The sequence below is a fragment of the Anneissia japonica genome, unplaced genomic scaffold (genome assembly GCF_011630105.1).
Source record: "Anneissia japonica isolate Jap-2015-1 unplaced genomic scaffold, ASM1163010v1 scaffold212_len457575_cov179, whole genome shotgun sequence".
In the NCBI taxonomy this organism is placed as follows: Eukaryota; Metazoa; Echinodermata; class Crinoidea; order Comatulida; family Comatulidae; genus Anneissia; species Anneissia japonica.
In genome coordinates, this window is record NW_022758217.1 from 271,323 (window position 1) to 291,348 (window position 20,026).

The window sequence follows — 20,026 nt, forward strand, 5'->3', positions numbered from 1 at the left end:
TTCGTTTTCGGCACCTTATGCCAACATTGTCAAAATGACAGATTAATGTTACATAAGAACATGAAATTTTATAAAATTCGTAAATTATAAATTATTATAACTTTTCATTTTCTTGGTCAATTTTCACAAATCAAATTGCAGTTTATAGAAGCATTTAACAAGCTCGCGGTCAAAAAAAAATCAGATGTAACAGATATTGCGAAGTACCCAAAATTAATAAAATAAAAACTAACCATAAAACGAATGGCACGCATAGACTAATAATTGACGGCTGTACTCGCAACTAGTATCGGATTGTCGATGCCACAGTAAAGATCAAAGGACTGTACGCACGCGCTATGTTCGAGAGCTGAGATGTGCGTCCTTCTGTTGAATTACCTTGTTGAGTCTAGTAAAAAAATTTTATCCACCATTCATCTTCCATATGTTTGATTTGCCAAGCTAAAAAAGAAATTGTTAATGGGTGTTCCAACCATAGGGCTTTGTACTTTCATTAGATGCAGCATTGACAATAATCTCCTGTGTATGACCCTCTCATTGCAATCACTTCAATTCACTGTGTTACTGTACTGACAATATCATCAAGGACGCTGATCATGAAAATTAAGTAATTAAAATGATTAACGATGCTTCAGTTGTAGTGATTGCATGATAGAGTGATCAAATATTTTTTGTATGATATATGGATTTCAATGTTCAGCTGTCAGTAAACATAGCAACTAACCTCCGAATTTCTGACGAAAATATAAAGTTTCATGTGGAAAAATGAAATTGTGTGATTTTCCCATATTTTGGCATTATGATGTCATGTCACAGCCATATTTGATAATTCTTTATGATGTGAACAATTTGCTAAATTTATGTTAGTAACATAAAACTGACATAAAAATCATAATTACGTTCATTGTATTTTATCTTGCAGAATAAAATAGTTGATGTAGATGGGTCAAAGATCAAGTTACAGGTGAGTTTGTTTACAATGTTTCCAGTGGTGCGTCCATTTTCCAACAGGAGTTTGACAGAGGTATCTATCTAGTATCATGGGCCTTCGGTCAGGATTTTTGCAGAGTAAAGAGAGGAAGATCTTATGTATACAGCATACACAGTGCTTTTACAGCCAATCAAAAGATGGAAATCTTAGAATGTTTATGTTTTCAAACATTAGGGGAATGACCTAATTCTGTTGAACTGTTTAAACTTGAAGGAAGGTAGCTAAGATGAATTTAGCTGTGTACAGCAGGAGTTACTCATACCTTAAGTACATTGTATTATAATGACCAGTACATGTTTACTTAATGAAGCTATAAGCGCAACATCACAGCTTGCCAATCAGCGACAAACATCTCAGCATATTTATATTTTGAAAATGCTTTTGTAATCCGTATGGTCTTAAAAATAGATTGTGGCTCTGGGAATAGCCACTTGGATTGTGCCCCTTAGATGTAGAGTAGATGTAAAGAATATCGTTGAATTTTCCTAAGTAGCTAGTGCATTGTAAGCACGTTCTCACATCAAAGTCAAGTGAGGCTGGATTTTAGCAATGATGAGTTTTGATTTGCCTGTTACAAGGTCAGTTGTGTGGAATTGCTACTGATAAATCATAAATTAGCTTTCTGTAATTTTTGCATACTTTAAAATTTATTGACATGAAACAAATTTTCTGCCGATTACATTTTCATCTACAAATGTGGTCTCAATATTGAAAATAGAATGCTGAAATGTGTAAAATAAACCTACAATAAATTTTTTTTTTAATATAAAAAGATATAAAAAAAATATTCAGCCAAATTCAGCTTCAGCTCTGTCCAGACCATTTTTTTTTTTAAAACTCTTGCATTCCCATATATAGTCATGTTGTGCCCATATATAGTCATGTTGTGCCTATATTTGTCATGATGTCATCATGGGCATATCACATAGTTTTGTCAAATAAATTTTAATAGTCTGGGCATTGGTTCAAGGTATGATTTGGCTAACACTGGGTTTTTTTATTTATTTATTCTTTATCACATGAAGATATATTACAATATAATATATAGAAATATATAATATAATGTGCATTGTCATGAAAGATAATACTAAAATGTTTATGACCATCACCTTAAATTTGATCTCATTAAAGTGCTGATGAAATGTCATAGTGGAACGCACAGTTCGCTGTGAATGCGAGACACTTAAATGGCGAAAAGCAATCATCATCATTCATGGAGGGCTCCCCTGGGATAGTTGTTTATTTGTTTGTTTCATCTGCAGCCAATTGCAAATAGAATGGCAATTTAACGCACGCTTGCACGAGTAGAAAAATTACATTAGTTGATACAACTGCAACTTTTAACCAACGCAGCATGGTATCTTATATTGACATGAAGATAAACTACACAAACACGTTTGTGAACATATGATGCATTTGTACGCAGCGAGCACTGATTTTGGTCAATAAAACTACAGTAATAAATGGGCAAAGTAAACACTGTGGTTATACTGAAATTAGTTTGTATGTTGGCCTCTTTTCATAATTAAGATGTACTCTGGTTTTCTGCTGTTTTTGTTGTTGCTTCTGCTATTCTGCTTCTGTGTATCTGTCACTGCTGATAATGTTGTTGCTGTTGTTGTTGGTTTACTCCCAGCCATTCAATTGAGTTTGATAATGGCAACCCAAAGATATGATGATATGATTTTGAAATAAAATAGTGAAATGAAATGAAGATACTGGATTGAAGATTTGCTTCTTCAATTTGAATTTTGACAAGATAATAAATAAATACTGATAAATTTAGCAAATATTCAATATCTACAATTCTATCTAGCATGGTAATTGAATGAAAAAAAGTCTATCTTCAGACTCGATTCTAACTTATTCATTACTGCAAAGTGCAGTTCATACAGAAGGTGAATAAAGAAGTAATTGATATTGGCTCATGTAAACGATAAAAAAAAATAATTTTGTATGCAGAGCTTGTGATCCAGGAGTAAATTTTCTAAACATTTCACGCAATATAATACCTGTACAATTAAAAAATATACAACTTTTTATAGCAGGCTGGATTTAGAGACTAGAAGTATAAAAAATAACAAGTCCAACATTTGATCTTAATATTCAATCAATTTCATTCACAAAATGTATTAACAATTATGGTTACAGTTTAGTAAATGCATGTGTGAAAATAGGAATATAAAATGTACGGAGTTACAAAAAGCACTGCTTTTATTTAGCATATCTAATCCCTTAAAATAATGCTAAAAAATTTATAGTTTACTAGCCAGAAATGTCACATATGGATATAGAGCTACTGAACTGTAGTCGCCATACAAGTGCAGTGGATTTAAAAGGCCACCTTCTTAAAGAATCTATCGGATATCTCACTAACGAGTTGTATTGTCAAATTGAGTGTCATGCACCTACCATCCACGAGTAAATTATCCTGAAATGTTAAGAACCTCTGTTCAGGTATTGAAGTGGGTGTTTATGTCAACATAAATGAGTTGACGTAAGGAAATTTGTAGTTGATAAAATTGCATTCCTATTTGAGAGTGCATTTCGCAATAAGCAGTAGAGTGCAATACAACAACCAACAACCTATGTTAGATCAGAGGCAGCTGCAACATCGACACTGATGTTGGACTTTAAATGGAATATGTAATAATACTAAAACTAAATAGAGCATTGAATAGTAATAAGGGGAAAAACAGAAAGCTGGGGAGCCTTTCTTCTGAAGTTTATTGACCTTTCTCAGAGTCATAGAAAAAATAAAAACAGAAAGCTGGGGAGCCTTTCTTCTGAAGTTTATTGACCTTTCTCAGAGTCATAGAAAAAATAAAAACAAAAAGCTGGGGAGCCTTTCTTCTGAAGTTTATTGACCCAAAATCATAGAAAAAATAATACTCTTCATATTCCATTTCTGTCTGCTACCTGGTGCCCTAAATTATTTTTTTTTTCTTGTCTGTTTCATGTACCTTTTTTGTATTGTATTATTGTAGGCCCTAATAAATAAATAAAAATGAATGGATGGATAAATTAAATAATAAAATAGATAAATAGATAAATTTAGAATGACACAACAGTGGCACACACAAAACAAAGTTGAGGGTGTGTTTTTGTTGTCATAGTGAAAAACTAGACTAACTGTAGTATACAAATATACAGTATTTCACAAAATTCATTGATGCAATTTTACCTTTACCAAAGATGTTGAATTATAAAATTTTAAATTGTTCACAGGTATGTTTTCAGTTGATTGTCAACTGAATCTCCTAGGGGAGCTTCTTCCGTAATATTACTTGGTGCTAAGAATATTTCTTGCATCTGATATTGCAGATATTCTATTTCTCGATTTTTCCTACTGTACTTAAAAAGCCAAACAAATGATGCATAATTAAGTGTTGGAAGATTAGTACAGTAGTTTGCTTTGAAGATTTCCATATTTTGGCCAATAATAATAATAATAATAATGATAATAATAATATTAATAATAATAACAATAATAATAACAATAATAATAATAATAATAATAATAACAATAATAATAATATTAATAATAATAATTATTATTATAATTTATATATTGTACTGTAGTGGGTAATGAAAAACTAGGGGCTTGCCATGCACCAAACCAGTATTAGTGACCAAACAAGAAAATTTACTTTTTAACATTCATATTCTCCACATTATTATAAGCTTTAAAATAATAGGCCATTTACTGGAATCAACTTTAAAACAGTATTTTGCCAAAGTTATGAGTAAAAGCATTGTGGCTTGTCTGTGCTAAAGTATACAATACTACCACATCATATGCTGAATACTCAGTTTAACATTTAGCGACTGTACGCTGGTTTTGAGATGCCAAGCCTCAAATAATACAGTATTTTAATCTTACCCACAAGATTGATCCCATTGAAAATTGCCTACACATTTATACATCTGTATTTATATTTTTTTAGGTATGTTGTTCTAGAGGGATAGCTTGACATTTGGAATATAGTGCAGGCTATGCACATTCGTATTTATTTTGTGTTAACCGTGGAGAATATATAATGATTTAAAATCGTATTTTTCATGTGACCTCATCACAAATTGAGCTTATGGCACAAGAGACCAAAAAATATGACATTACTCATAATTTATTGCATAATATATATTTTCCAATTTATTTTAAAACCATGATATGAATCAGATAATATCTTGCATACTGTAGATTTTCTTAAAGTGGAGTAGTGTACATGGATATGTTTGAAAAAGACATTTGGGAAGGAAACAGCTTAAAAATAAATATAACATTTTCATTTATTTATTTTCCACAAATACATCACAAAAAATATTCTGGAGAAAATTGTCAAAAAGCAAAAAAAAAAAATCACTATTCAAAGACTCTTCCAACTAGTATGGGAAAAAAAGAAACAATATAAACTACAAAATGTTTACAAGGAAAAGTAGAAAACAAGGTTCAGTTAACATAAAATGCAAACAATGCAGAGACAAATCCAGTCACCAAAAATAAATATCATTGTGATGTACATTAGTTTAAGATTAGTAATATGTTAAGAAAATGCTGAAACCAATTTTAACCAGAAAGTAGGTTGCAACATATTTTGGCTATTGGCTTTTTAATACACGCAGTGAGATCTAGAAAATAGGAATTCATCACATAGAGTCATTTGCTCATGCGAGGATTTTGTGTTCTCGTCATCTGAATTGTAGGATGTGACCGGATCAAATCTTGTTGGTGCAGAGAACTTGAGGGTGCAGAGAACTTGTTCTAGGTTCATTTTTATTGTCGCGTTTAAAATTTTCCTATTTGCCCAATTTCACAGGCAACGCAAAACTATTCAGTTTGTGATGGTGGGTTTTACAAATTACAATTGATTAAAATTTTGATTGCATGTAACATTATATAATATTTATGTTGATGTATTGTTGTTACAGATATGGGATACCGCCGGTCAAGAAAGGTTCCGGAGTGTGACCCATGCATACTACAGAGATGCACATGCCTTATTGTTACTCTATGATGTTGCTAATCGCCAGTCCTTTGATCATATCCGGGTAAGATATTGTGTTAAATGCTTGAACAATGTTGATGGCACCTTGTTTAACAACTATAGGCATGATTGAAGGATTGAAAAACTTCATTGGTTTTCATTTGGTATTTGATTTTCATTTTCTTTATAAAACCAAAATTGTTTACTTTTTTTAACATTAACAATTTCGCTTGGTTGATTACTTTCTCTTCAGTCGATGTATGTTGACTGGTGCTACCAGTTTTGAAAGTAGAACCCGCCCAACTGTAGCCATTTTAAAATCCACTTTATTTGCATATCAAATCTATGAATAATACATTGATTTTAACAACATATTTATTTTTGTGCAGGCATGGGTGGCAGAAATCAAAGAATATGCAAGTGAAGATGTTGTTGTCATGTTGCTAGGGAACAAAGCTGATATATCCTCAGACAGGGTTGTCAGGCGTGATGAAGGAGAAAAATTAGCAAGGGTAAGTAATGTCAGCTAGCTAGTTAACTATCTAGTTTAGTTTTGTGTAACTAAGGTAAATGTAACTAGCTTGTGGTGAGTGTGTTAGCTAGTAAGGGTGTATCATTGTACCAACTTTAGCACCTTGGGCCAGATTTATCAAACTAGAAATCAGTTTAAATTCGTCTTAAGTCCATTTTTTTTGCTTAATATTTTTTTTTTAATATTGCTTAGCTTAAAAATTGCTTAAAATTAATAATTCAATTGTACGCATGCGCCATCTAAGATGATTTTTAAGATAAGATTTGCTATGGTTTGATAAATCAGCTTAAGATATTTGCTTAGGGACATCTTAACTTTCTTGACATTTGCTAAGCTGAGATTGATAAATCCCGGGCCTTGTCCCTAAACTATCTAGGGAAAGTTTAGTAAAGCCAAGATTTTTACCATGTAATAATGTAGAGGCTACTGTCAGAAAAATTAATTTAATATATTATTTTTTTCACTTCTCATTTTTGAGAGCTGCCCTTAATACTAAACTTACAGTATATTTTCTAAAGAAAAAAGACACTTCTAAACAGTTTGTTTAGAAGTAGAATACTTCCTGATAGAATCTCTAACTGAAAAAAATACAGACTAAGTAAGTACATACAGTACACTTGATTATTTATATCTTTGTTTTGTTGTGTTTTTTTTTTTTTGTACTGTAGGATCATGGGATAGCATTTATGGAGACATCCGCAAAAACTGGGTTGAATGTGGAACTAGCGTTTATAGCTGTTGCAAAGTATGTTGAGTTTGAATTTTAATAATTGTTATTTGACAAAAACAGGTAACATGCCTGTATGGTCATGATGAGATCACATCATGACCATATATAGATACATTATGACTATATATGGACATACAACAGTTTGATGCTGTCGACAGAATGCCATTCTAAAGAAAAAAGACAGTAACTGCTCAATTTATTTTTTCATTATAAATTATAAATACTGTTGTAGTAAACAAAATATATAATTAAGTATAAAAAATTATGTAAAATATAAATATAAAATGTAATATAATTTTTCAGACGTTAATGAAGACCACTTGAATTCTGTTGTTTTTGTCATGTATTTTTTGTGTAGGTAATGTCATGTTGTGTCTCGTTTTAATTAAGTTTTTTGTTTTATAAGCGAACCATCATCTTCAATCTGTGATATTTTGGTTTTTCCCTGCCGTTTTTTTTTTTTTTCTGTTCTCCGTTGAAATGATATACGTAACATGAATGCTTAATACGAATGTTTAAAAAAAAAATCAGTGAATAAAGAGCTTTGAACTTCTTTTACAGAGATCTTCGTGCAAAGAAAACAAGGAAACCCAACGACCCCTCGTTTAGTGTGAAGCAGTATGTAGATGAACGCAAAGTAAACCCTGCTAATTGCTGTACAGCTTAAAAACAACACACAATAAATCCAATACAACTGATAATCACCAGTCATCGGCTTCACTTGCTTGAGATCTCTTCTTGTTGCTAGGTTGTTGACACAACGGTAATGTTTCAGATCCGCTGAATGTTGCGATATCTTATCAGTGGTCAGTTTATAGTCCATGCGAGGTAAATGTTATATGTAACATTATGAACAAGATGTTGTTTTTTTTTTGTTACTGAGATATGTATATAAAATGTTTTCAAAGAAATAATTAAGAGTGATATTTGTTGCAAGATAATAAGTTTTTGGATAATTTTAATCCTTAATAAAGAAAACTGATAAATGAAAAGCAAAATGGTGATAGCTTGATCCTATCGAGTACCATAATGAAAGTGTTGATTTAGATTATTGGTATTTGCATCACAACAAGATGAATATATAGAAGCACCAGTATGCCTGACTTAAGAGATATTACATTCAGCATTTTGTGTTAGCCTAAAGCAGGGTACTATGCAGTATACCACATTGTTGTCTGTAAGGAAGTTTGATGAGACAAATTATGTATTTTTCCATGTATGTTGGAAGTCTGATGGCCTCTTCAGACAAAGTGTGACCAAACATTTGCTGTTGAGTTCTTAAGTCCTGTCCAGACTATCAAATTTTATTTGAAAAAAAACAACATGTGACATGCCTAAATATGGTCATGATGACATCACATCATGACCATATATAGGCACATCATGACTATATATGGGCATACGGAAGTTTTTTGTCAAAGAAAACATTATAGTATGGATAAAGCTTATCAGACGAAATCTGATGTATGCTTGGCTTTATGTAATTTCCCATATAGGAATATGATATGATATCACCATGCCCAAATATAGATATAGTATTACATTATAATGCCCATATATGAACAGTTCACATAACTTTGTCACATAAAACTTCCTAGTATGGATAGTTTGAGAGTTGGTGTAGATTTTAATTTGAATTAATTAACAATACAATCCCAGTTTCAGTACAAAACAGTTCTATCAAACTGCTAATGATTGTTCTCACAAATTGTTGTAGAAAATTGAATATAAATACATGACTATAGATATACATTATATATACATCAATCATATAAAACTGTCTCCGCTATAATTCTACTGAAGTGTGTATGTAACTTTTTAATGCAAAGTTAAGTAGAAAAAAATAGAATTGCTGAAGCTACATTTGTATTTTTTATTGGTATGTAGCATCACAGATTCATATCAAAATAATTGTTGTTGATAAACATTATTTTCTCAAATGATTTTATTACTATTCAAAATTGATTGGGGTGTGTACAGAAAGATATCAGTAGGGAAAGTATTATTTTCATTCTGAAGTTGAAATTCTCCACAAAGTTGCCTCTAATTTTGTATTGAAAATATGTAGACAGTATGTAAGTAACAACTGAGGATGGGTGATTTTTTGTGTATATATAATATTTGTACCCAGTAATAATACACTAAATACATATCACACTGCCATTAATGCCTTCCCTATAGTAGCCTCGGAATGCTATGATTTTCTGTAGTAATGGTGATGCATATTGTTGGTTTCATTGACAATAGAAAAATTAGTCTAAATTAACCAGAAACCATCTAAAAACCAAGACCATTGCCAATTAAGGCAAATTAAAATCCATGTGAACAGCTGGTGTAAGGAATGACAAAGAATCAATAGAATTTTTAAATGGGAATGAACCTTTCGTCTAAGCCCTACTCCTAGGATATTGTTGCAAAGGCCTTACAAAACAACACTGTTAAAACATACGCAAACACATGTGTTTGTTGGACATGTATGCTCGTGAGATGCGCGCATATTCCTGGCGCTGTTCTGATTGGTCAGTTGTTTGATTGACTCTCTGGAAAGGTCTACTGAATTAAGCCAATAGGGAGCTTTCGATTGTATGACGACGGTAGAACGTAATGACGTCACTAAAAGTCATCTGCGCATGTGGGAATGTTAAGTTCGCTCGTCGCGTGGATTCTAGGACTCAATTTGGCCAAATATACGTATGCAGAGTACATAGGATGGCCACGCATGGGTGATTCCGTTCTAGTGCCGTGTCGTTGAACAAATTAAAAGCTTCCTAGTGTCTGATCCTTAATGCCCTTCCCTCATTGAAGATAGATTTTTGGACAAGCAAGAATGTGTAGGTAGTTATATATATAATTGTAAGAATAAGTTGGTATTTTTCAGTTTCTAAAAACTAAATTCAGACCATACTGCATTAACTAATACCTTTTTTCAATACTAGTTTTGGATATTATTGCAAACTTATTCATGAAACTAACTCATTTGCATACATATATATATATATATATTCTTAATTCAAATACACTATCCAGTATTTCAAAATACACTTGTTTCTTAACTAATTTATTTGTACATACTTAGTTAACTAATATAATGTGTAATATAATCATACTGTAATATGATAATTTGCAATATTGATAACATTCTAATTATTATTACTTTTTTCTTATAAATGACATTATTTGCAATATAACCAATCCCTCTATTAAAAAAAAAACTAATCAAATTTTTAATAAGTTTTTTGGTTATGGGACAAACCTTGATATGTAGTTGCATTCCAGTCCAATAAATTATAGAGAACTTGTTTGAATTGCCAGTCTACATAATACAAGTACAATTTTTTTTAAATTTCTGAAATAATATATTTTTATCCATTCCAAGAAAACTACTATTAATGTATCTCCTATATTAACACTAAACTAAAAAGAATTCTTGCTTTCATATATATATTCCATATTTTAAGTTGAACTTATAGAGAAAGTTTGATGTTAAGTAATATTTTCTCCACCAAAAGAAGTTAGAGTTCCATTGATGTTTATTATTAATTTCTTGAATTCTTTTAGCCAAAGATTGGAAAATTATGTAAAAGAATTCATACATGATAACATGGTGCTGACTAACTTCAAATTTTTAAATCAATTTACATTTTTTACAATTAATTTTTTTTGTGGGGTGGGGGTAAATATGTTTTGAGGAATGGAGTACCACACTGGTATTTAACCTCCTCACAAAGATCTATTATAATTTAAGCGTTATCATATAACATTGAAACGGAGGTAAATTCATTGTTTGAGCCTATTTTTGCTGACACCTGTGTGATTATGCTAATTCATCATTTACATAAATAAAAATATATGTTTTATTCATTCAACAAATTTTGTCTTAAGCCCTCTCCAGACTACTAAATTTATATTTGAAAAAAACATGTGACATGCCTAAATATAGTCATGATGACATCACATCAAGACCAAATATAGCCACATCATGACTAAATATGGGCATTCAAGAATATTTGTAGTCTGGGCAGAGCTCTAACACCTGATTCACCAATTAGGTCTTTTTGTATGTCAATTTGTGTTATATATTTTATATCATATTCTATATATCACAGATCTAACAACATAACATGGGCAAAGGCCAAGATGCATCTTAATTTTAAAAAGGTATAAAAATAACTAAATAACAAATACCGTTTTAGTTGTCAACGAAAATACTAAAATTAAACAAACTAAAACATGAAAGTACACATGAATGCACAATAGAAAGGCGAGGCTCCTTAGCGCTATCAAAGAAATGTATTTGATGTAATAATCATTACCTTTATGTGTATCTTAAATTCTTATCAAATCAGTGTATTATAACTTTTTTTAAGAATTATTGATCATGAGTCATGGGGTTATCATAGTTCATTTATTTTTATAGAAAAATTGAGACGTTCATAAGCTACTTATAGCTACATGATGGAAGTTATATGTCAGTTTGAGGGCGCTTTACAAAATAACTGATATCCATAAACTAAGGCGAGACTTCTTTATACCTTGTTTTGCAAAAAAAAAAATTTAAGATTGTCAGAGGAGGGGGTAAAAAATTGAAATAAAATGTTCTCATCTAGCAAAATGATTTTGCCAAAACCATCAGGCAGAGGAGAAAATAAAAATAAAATTGTATTAATGAATTAAACAGTATACTAATGAAATTAATAAATGCTGTAAATTTATATAAAATAAGGAAGAAATATGTATCTTATTTTTGAAGATTTCAGGAAAACTGAGGGCATAATAAAAATAGATTAAAAAAATGTATTTTTTTATGAAATTTCCATATTTTCGTAGTGAGGGTGCGCTAACTGGCCAAAAATGAAATTTAATTTTTATTAAAAATCACAATTTTTGGTGGTCAGTGGGTTCATTTAACAAGGTATAAAAAGTCTCGCCTAACTAGAGTAAAATGTGCAATTGATTATGCCCTTGTGTGTTTTTTGCTAAATAATAATAATTAGATATCATTTTGAAGATAATTTTGTCTTTGAATTTAATACTTTTTTTCAATTTATAAGTGTACTTAAATATTTAAACATTGTTTTTCCTACTATACTTTATGGAACCAGATTAAATTTTGTGAGAATATTGTTTTCATTGTTGCATTGAAGAGCGTTCATTAGTTTGTTATTAATTGTATAATAATAATATAATCCTGTTTTATATTAATATATTACCTGAAAGGGTGGTATGCAAAATCAATTACTATTTTGAAAAGTGGAAATTTTTGTGCCTATTTTATTAGCTGTAGCAACCCCTTTGAGATGTTCGTTCAATATTTTCCCCCTTTATTTTTGCAAAGATTGACCTTTAGCATGATATTAATTTTTTATGCGGAATAATGTAGCTCAAAATTTCCACTTTATTGATTATGATATTCATCTTTGGACTATTTGTAACCTGATTTATATGTTGTATGCCTATGCTAGATTGATCTACTCTAGTATACTACAGATTTTTTAGGTTTAAATAAGTAGCTTGTTGGTATTCTTAATTTTGATAACATGTTGGTTAAAACATGAATTGTTTTATGAATGAAGAATGGAAAAATGTATTTGGTCTAAGACTCATAGAATGTGGGAAGATTTTTGTTTGTCCATCTATTCTGGAAGGTTAATAAGTCTTTGTAAGATGTCCACCCCTACTGGAAGGACGTGGTCAGAAGTCTATCGGAAAGCCATAGGAAAACTGCCCACCCCTTCTGGAAAGTAAAGACCTCCCCCCACCCCTTCTGGAAAGTAAAGAACCCCCCACCCCCTAATTTCTCTATGTTCTGCTCAGATTTAGATTTTTTTTTTTACATTTTTTGGCTCATAGGTGAACATTTGAGACAAAGACTTGTTATTCGTTCAAATACTGGTATAAATTGTATGAACATCTTTATGCCCATATTTGCGCAAATCACCTTTTGTATTTGTATACAAAAAAAATGATAATGAGGACAGAGCATTAAATTAGCCCCAGATTATTCACATGACAATGGAAAACAGTAAAACATTGAGAAAGTGCATAAGATTAGTGCAAATTGTATAAAAAAAAAAAGCATCAACAATCCTCTATATAGAGTGTTGATAATAAATGGTAACAACTGTTTCACGTTTATCATAATGTGCTTAAGGCTAAGTGCTATACTAATAGCCATGCTTGTGGTTAATTATATCGATATTTCACTTCTTAAGATATCGTTTTTGTTGTGTATGGTGAAATTCCCAATATGATTTTTTTTTTTTTTAGAGAGAGGCTTATTTCTGCTCTCCAAAATCTGCTATATATCTGGTTTCTATTCTAATAGTCCACCTGAGAATTTTATAAATTGGGATTTTAATTATCAAAATCCCTTCTATACATTTATGGTGCAGTGCCCAGACAAGCTGCACATATTTTTTAATTGAATATATGCAGCTAAAATTAATGACTCTGTATAATTGGAATAAATTATTGTAACTAAAAACCGCAGTCCCTAAATTAGGTCTAGTTATTTGTGAAAAGCCAGATGATTTGTTACGTACGGCCACTAAACATTAATCTTTAGAAGGTCGACCCATGGATGTTGAAGTATAGTTGCGAATGCTGCATCAAAGTTTCTTGGTTAAGAGTAGATTCATGCTGATAACTGCTGTAGGCTGGGAGGGGGTGGGGGGATTGCTGATGGCGGCCTATTAGTCCCAATAAAGTGGGTTATACAAAAAAATGACAATTAAATTTTCATTGGAATATGAATTTAGTTGCGCATTCTCAATTCCCCCCCCCCCCCAGACTGAAACCAGCTTATGCCCCTGTGGGATTCTTATCAATCTCAGCTGGTTCTTTTTTCTCCAGGTGAACCCACCTAGAAAGTGTAACATATATTTTGTGATTTGGTTCTTGTTGTTTGTACTTCTATTTAGAGGCGTCTTCAATGTGTTTATGATGTTATTCAACTAGAGAAAAAACTTTTCTTGTATCTTAAGTGTAAAAAATAAAGGACATTGTGATCAAATAATGATGGTATTTGTTTTGTTTCATTCAAACGTTTCAGGGTTGTGTCATTTGGTACCATAACACCACAATTAAGGTGGTCGGGAGTTACCGTGAAGCCCCATTGGCTTAATCTCTAAAAGGAGGCTCATCCAAATGTCCTCATCCAAAAAATAAAAGTGGCATTTATCAACCTACAGAGAACTCTTGTGATCTGTAATACGAAACAACTGAAATATTGCGGGGTAAAAAAAATTGTCCAAAAAAAGTATGAGCTATAGCTCATGGTTTTTCACCAAAATTGGCCAATTTTTAACCTGGTCGTTTTTCCCAGATTCGGCCACATGGGCCTAATTGAGTATCATCCGATTTATCGTTATTTAAGCTTAACTGTAAGCTTTAAGTGGCATTTATCAACCTGCAGAGGACTCTTGTGATTTGTAGGTATCATGGAATACGAAACAACTGGAAAATGGCGGGGTAAAAAAAAATCGTCCAAAAAAAAGTATGAGCTATAGCTCATGGTTTTTACCAAAATTTTACCAGAAACGAGGATTTAAGTGGCATTTATCAACCTACAGATAACTCTTGTGATCTGTAGGTATCATTGAATACGAAAGAACTGGAAAATGGCGGGGTAAAAAAAATCCTCCAAAAAAAAAAAGTATGAGCTATAGCTCATGGTTTTTACCAAAATTGGCCACTTTTTAACTTGGTCATTCTTCTCAGATTCGGCCACATGAGCTTTATTGAGTATCATCCGATTTATCGTTATTTGAGCTTAAAACGAGGCTTCAAGCAGGGTCGGATCTAGGATTTAGCAATGGGGGTGGATAATGGGAGGTAAGAAGGACAGAGTGTGGTGGAAGAGGGGTAGTTTTGGGAGGGGCTTCCCCTAGCCCTCCCATTTGAGATTTTTAGACTAGAATTAGTAGACTGCTAGACGATCTTGGATGGCATTTGAAAAGAAGTAAGCTTATAGAAAGTGTATGTTTACCAGAGTACACGACATAGGACATAGGATTTAAGGGGTCCAGCCGGCCCGCCCCACACACCCCCTCCCCCTCCTGAATTTAAAATGGCCATTTCCGGCCATTTAGAGGTGCCATAATCATGAATTTTCTTACCTAAACTCCAAGTGGTGCTGAGATAGTATAGACCGCACTGATAGACCCTAAACCTCTGAAAAGTCCCTCTCCGGGTCCCCTTTATTTCAAATTCCTGGAAGCAGACACAAAAGACGGTGACCATTATTTTTTTCACGGTAAACGAAGGGTGTGGCTAGTCACCCTATTCACTCCCTAGATCCGCAATTGGAATCCCAGGGCTTCTATTCCAGGTTTTTCGATATCCCTCTCCAGACAAGCACATAATTTACGGATCCAAATAAAGTTTAAGTGATTGCCAAAATACTTCTTCCCGTGGTCTAAAAGCATGAACCCCGCCAGATTTATACCCAGAGATTTTGACCACTCTGTTTGAATTTTTTGGTATCCTTCAGCTAAATTTCTGGAGCAGTGCCCCTGGAACATAAACTTGTTTGTCCAGTCTGAAATGGCCGTCTCAGCTAAAGAGGATGACGATACTTTTTTACGCCTTCTTTTAATAGCGATCCCGCCGCCCGGCCGCCCGCCAATATGATGATTTCGAATAAAATTGAAAAAGAAAACATTTTTGGCCAGTTAGCGAAACTAAAGAAAATTTCAGATAAATAAAAACATTTTTATTTATTTTTATTAGCTCAACACCACAGCTGCCTTGGAATCATCAAAGATTTCCTTCTTAATTATATAAAATTTAAAGAATTTATCTTACACTGTTTACATTCACCCGGTGAATGTAAACAGTGTGATTGATAAATTCTTTAAATTTGTATTTTTTGGCAAAAAATATATTTGTATTTTCTCCTCCGTCTGGATGCTGTTGACAAAACCGTTGCAAAATAATATGTTTTTTCTGAGCTCCGAAGGTATAACAAGTTTCGCCAAGAAATGTTGGCTATATTTCCACCAAGGTAAACACGTCCAACATCCTTGTTATAAAACAACTTTGCAATGACCTTTATATTATTGTCTATATAGATTATGTAGATGACGATTAAAGAACACACATTTTGTTTTAGTTAGAAAGAGATTGGGCCAAGGTGAAGAAACTGATATAGTGAAACTAAGAATATGATAAGAAAATATAAGAAGAGAAGGGAAAACAAGACGCTTAGAAAAAAGGTGCAGGATGAACAAACGAGTAATAAAACCTTACAATGTCTTTCACGGACAAAACCAGGGCAGAACAATTCCCTGAATAACACCAACTGAATAACTAGTAAACAAAACAAATGAGAGCAAAATCTTGCTCAACACATTCTATTAATGTTAGTAGAATTATATTATTTATTTATTTCAGTATATACTTATCTATCTTACACACCAAAAAATAAACGCCTCCCACAAATAATAAAACGCCTCAAAAACCCTTCTCAACTAACTATAAACGCCCATGGGCGTTTATTCAAATACTTTAAACTGAAACTCAGGGGGGCGGCAAACTATTCTTAACTTAACTTAATCTAACATTGGAGCTAAGCAACTAAAAACATAGGGAAGTTACTGTTTTGTTAAAATAAAAAAATATAGGCCTATATGCAAGCCGGTTTAAATTTCAGAAGATAACGCATGGTAAGATTTTATTTAGTTTCCATCCGCGTATTTTGCTTATTTTATTCAAGTATTAATAAGCGTGACTGAAGTCTCTTAGGGCTAGGCCTAGACCTAGGGCCTAGCCTAGCCCTGAAAAGCATATCGGTGGCCGGTGGGACCAGACCAGGCGAAGCCGTGCACGACGGGTTGTGGGTGCGGGTTGGAATGGGTACAGGTTGACCTGTATCTCAACCGATATTGGCAGGCCATCGCCTGGTATCCCAGCCAGGCCTACCCTACGAGACACAATGGTGGCTAATGCCTCATCTCAAGAGATTTATATGCAACTTTTCTTGTTTTTTTCGTAATAATCACCTCTCTGCTGGTGGCTATCCAACGTACAATAACAACAGTGAACAGGGAAGTCCATCATACACCACAATAATAATATTAATAATAAAATTCTGTTCCTGAACTTCCTTTATCTGTCTGCTCTCTCTGCTTGGTGGTAGACGTACAGTAAAGCCCACCCCCTTGAACATGCACAAAATAAAATTCAGCCGATTTTGGGAGTGGGCTTATCCCTGGCCCGAGGAGTCTTCTTTTCAGTCAAAAGAAAATTTTCATCACTGCATGTCTAATTCAAATATTTGATATTTTTTAGAGTATTTAGTATCTGACGATGTTTGGTAGTAGTAAATGATAGACATAAACGTAGTTCTTTGTTTTTTGCCATTTAATAACAGGAGGAAAGGGACGCAACTTCAAATATACACAACTGAGAGACTTCAACAGGAAACAAAATGCCCCTTTTTGGCCCAAAGTTCACCCCAAAGAAAACACCACCTCGGAGATCATCGTCTCTGAATAACTTAAACAAGCTTGAGAGTTCTATCCGAGAGGAAGAATATGGATTACAGTACGATGTCGCCCGACTCAAACTAGGTGGACAGGAACTCAAGTTTGATAAAGAAAATGGTGTCTGGATATCAGGTACTGAAATGTATTTGCTTTTTCAAAACTGTGTATTTAGCAAGGTCAGTTCATCAAGCTCAAGTTGATCATTTGAGAACCTAAATGATCTATAACCAAGTCTTCTAGGAAGCATAGAGGCTGGAAACTGACCATTTGGGACCCTCCATCCTCTACATTGAATTCTCTTCAAAGCTTGGAGAGTGCAGAGTTAATCATCAGGACCACCAAAGCTACAGTATAGCCAAGTTTCTTAGTAAACAGAGATGGTGGCAACTGATCATTTGGGACCTTAGCTATGCTGTAGCCTCCTTTCTGTTTGTTTCAATTTGCATATTGTATACTGCATTACTGTATTGTATGGAAAATAAATGCATATTTGATTTGATTTGAAGTCTGTTCATGAGTAGAGCTGGTTATTTGGTCCTGTAGATTCTCTCCGTAACCAAGTCTCTTTATGAGGGTCGGTTTAGGAGATAAATATTCAAGGGTGGGTCAGTTATCTTCTTCTTTGTTAAGTTGCAGCCTTCATCTAGTTGAAAATTCGGCAACTGTGTAAGGGTTACCATTTTTATTGTTTAAAAAATAAAATGAAATGCAATTAATAAATATAATATAAACTAATAAATATAAATATTTTTCAATATACGGTAGCAGTTAAACTTGCCTAAGTCGAATAATTTCTAAGTCGAACTTATTTTACATGCCAAATTGTTGTTTTTTCCATTAATTAACAAGTCTAAGTCGAACAATTTTTCAATGGCATTTAGGATTCGACTTAGGCAAGTTCGACTGTATTGTATATTTAAAGAAAATACAACATTTCAGTGTGTTCTTGTATTTTACACTGATTTATTTTTCTATTTTATTCCTTTTCCATTGTACTCCCTTTAATGATTCCACTTGTATGTGACACTGTATGGTGAAATAATCTTTATTTTAGATGGAGGGGGAGGAGGTGGTGGTGTAAGCCAGCGAGAATTTATGAAATTGCGAAAGCAAAACCAGAATTTACTTGAGGAGAACAACTTGTTGAAATTGAAGATGGAGGTCCTTCTTGATATGGTAAGTAAAAATGGTGCCAACGGCTGTCAGTAAGCCTACTCAATTACAGGATAATCAGATTTGTGAAACGCAATAGAATGTGGAATTGCCCTGTTTAAACCCCACTGTAGTTGTGAAAGACAGTTCGTCCTGCAATGCGAGACCATCTTTGGGACCTGAAAATTTGGGGTGGTCCTGGGGTTGATCTCCAATAAGAGGGCTAGCTTTGTGTTAAAAGGTTGAAGATTGTTATTTAGGTATTTGGAAAAGTGGTCTCGAATTAGAGGGGTCTCCAATTGGAGTGTGCACTGTAATCTAAAATAATCTAAAGTTTAGAGCACACTAGCGCCTTAATATCCAGATCGGTAGCTAAGAGTTAGCTCTAAATACTACCATGAAGTGGATATGGTAAGCAAGTTGATCTCGTATTTATCCTTAACCAATTAGACGTATGCATTTCCTATTTTCTATTGGCCAGTGATCCAGTGATAGATTTTATGTATGAACGCAATGGCAAGCGCTTATGTTGTTAATCTGTATCCTAACCCTGTCTCTTATACACATCTTACGATGTCGCCCGACAACAACTTAAACAAGCTTGAGAGTTCCATCCGAGAGGAAGAATATGGATTACAGTACGATGTCGCCCGACTCAAACTTGGTGGACAGGAACTCAAGTTTGATAAAGAAAATGGTGTCTGGATATCAGGTACTGAAATGTATTTGCTTTTGCAAAACTGTGTATTTAGCAAGGTCAGTTCATCAAGCTCAAGTTGATCATTTGGGAACCTAAATGATCTATAACCAAGTCTTCTAGGAAGCATAAAGGGTGGAAACTGACCATTTGGGACCCTCCATCCTCTACATCGAATTATCTTCAAAGCTTGGAGAGTGCAGAGTTAATCATCAGGACCCCCAAAGCTACAGTATAGCCAAGTTTCTTAGTAAACATAGACGGTGGCAACTGATCACTTGGGACCTTAGCTATGCTGTAGCCGCCTTCCGTTTGTTTCAATTTGCATATTGTATACTGTGTTACTGTATTGTATGGAAAATAAATGCATGTTTGATTTGATTTGAAGTCTGTTCATGAGTAGAGCTGGTTATTTGGTCCTGTAGATTATCTCCGTAACCAAGTCTCTTTAT

At 33.2% G+C, this 20,026-nt stretch overlaps 2 protein-coding genes across 2 annotated transcripts in view; both read left to right on the forward strand.

Annotated features, from left to right (window-relative positions):
- The window catches only part of LOC117125211 (ras-related protein Rab-26-like), a 30,228-nt gene extending 21,671 nt beyond the window's left edge, over nucleotides 1-8,557 (forward strand). The window contains exons 3-7 of the mRNA XM_033271657.1: nucleotides 923-964; nucleotides 5,921-6,040; nucleotides 6,366-6,488; nucleotides 7,177-7,253; nucleotides 7,800-8,557. Of these exons, the coding sequence (XP_033127548.1) occupies nucleotides 923-964; nucleotides 5,921-6,040; nucleotides 6,366-6,488; nucleotides 7,177-7,253; nucleotides 7,800-7,905 (468 nt within the window). The 3' untranslated portion in view covers nucleotides 7,906-8,557. The remainder of the gene's footprint in view (nucleotides 1-922; nucleotides 965-5,920; nucleotides 6,041-6,365; nucleotides 6,489-7,176; nucleotides 7,254-7,799) is intronic.
- An 8,219-nt stretch (nucleotides 8,558-16,776) lies between these two features.
- Nucleotides 16,777-18,949, forward strand: LOC117125215 (protein chibby homolog 1-like). The gene is made up of 3 exons (XM_033271662.1): nucleotides 16,777-16,903; nucleotides 17,611-17,857; nucleotides 18,780-18,949. The coding sequence occupies exons 2-3, from the start codon at nucleotides 17,668-17,670 to the stop codon at nucleotides 18,932-18,934; spliced, it is 345 nt and encodes a 114-aa protein (XP_033127553.1). The 5' UTR covers nucleotides 16,777-16,903; nucleotides 17,611-17,667; the 3' UTR covers nucleotides 18,935-18,949.
- The last annotated feature ends 1,077 nt before the right edge of the window (nucleotides 18,950-20,026 follow it).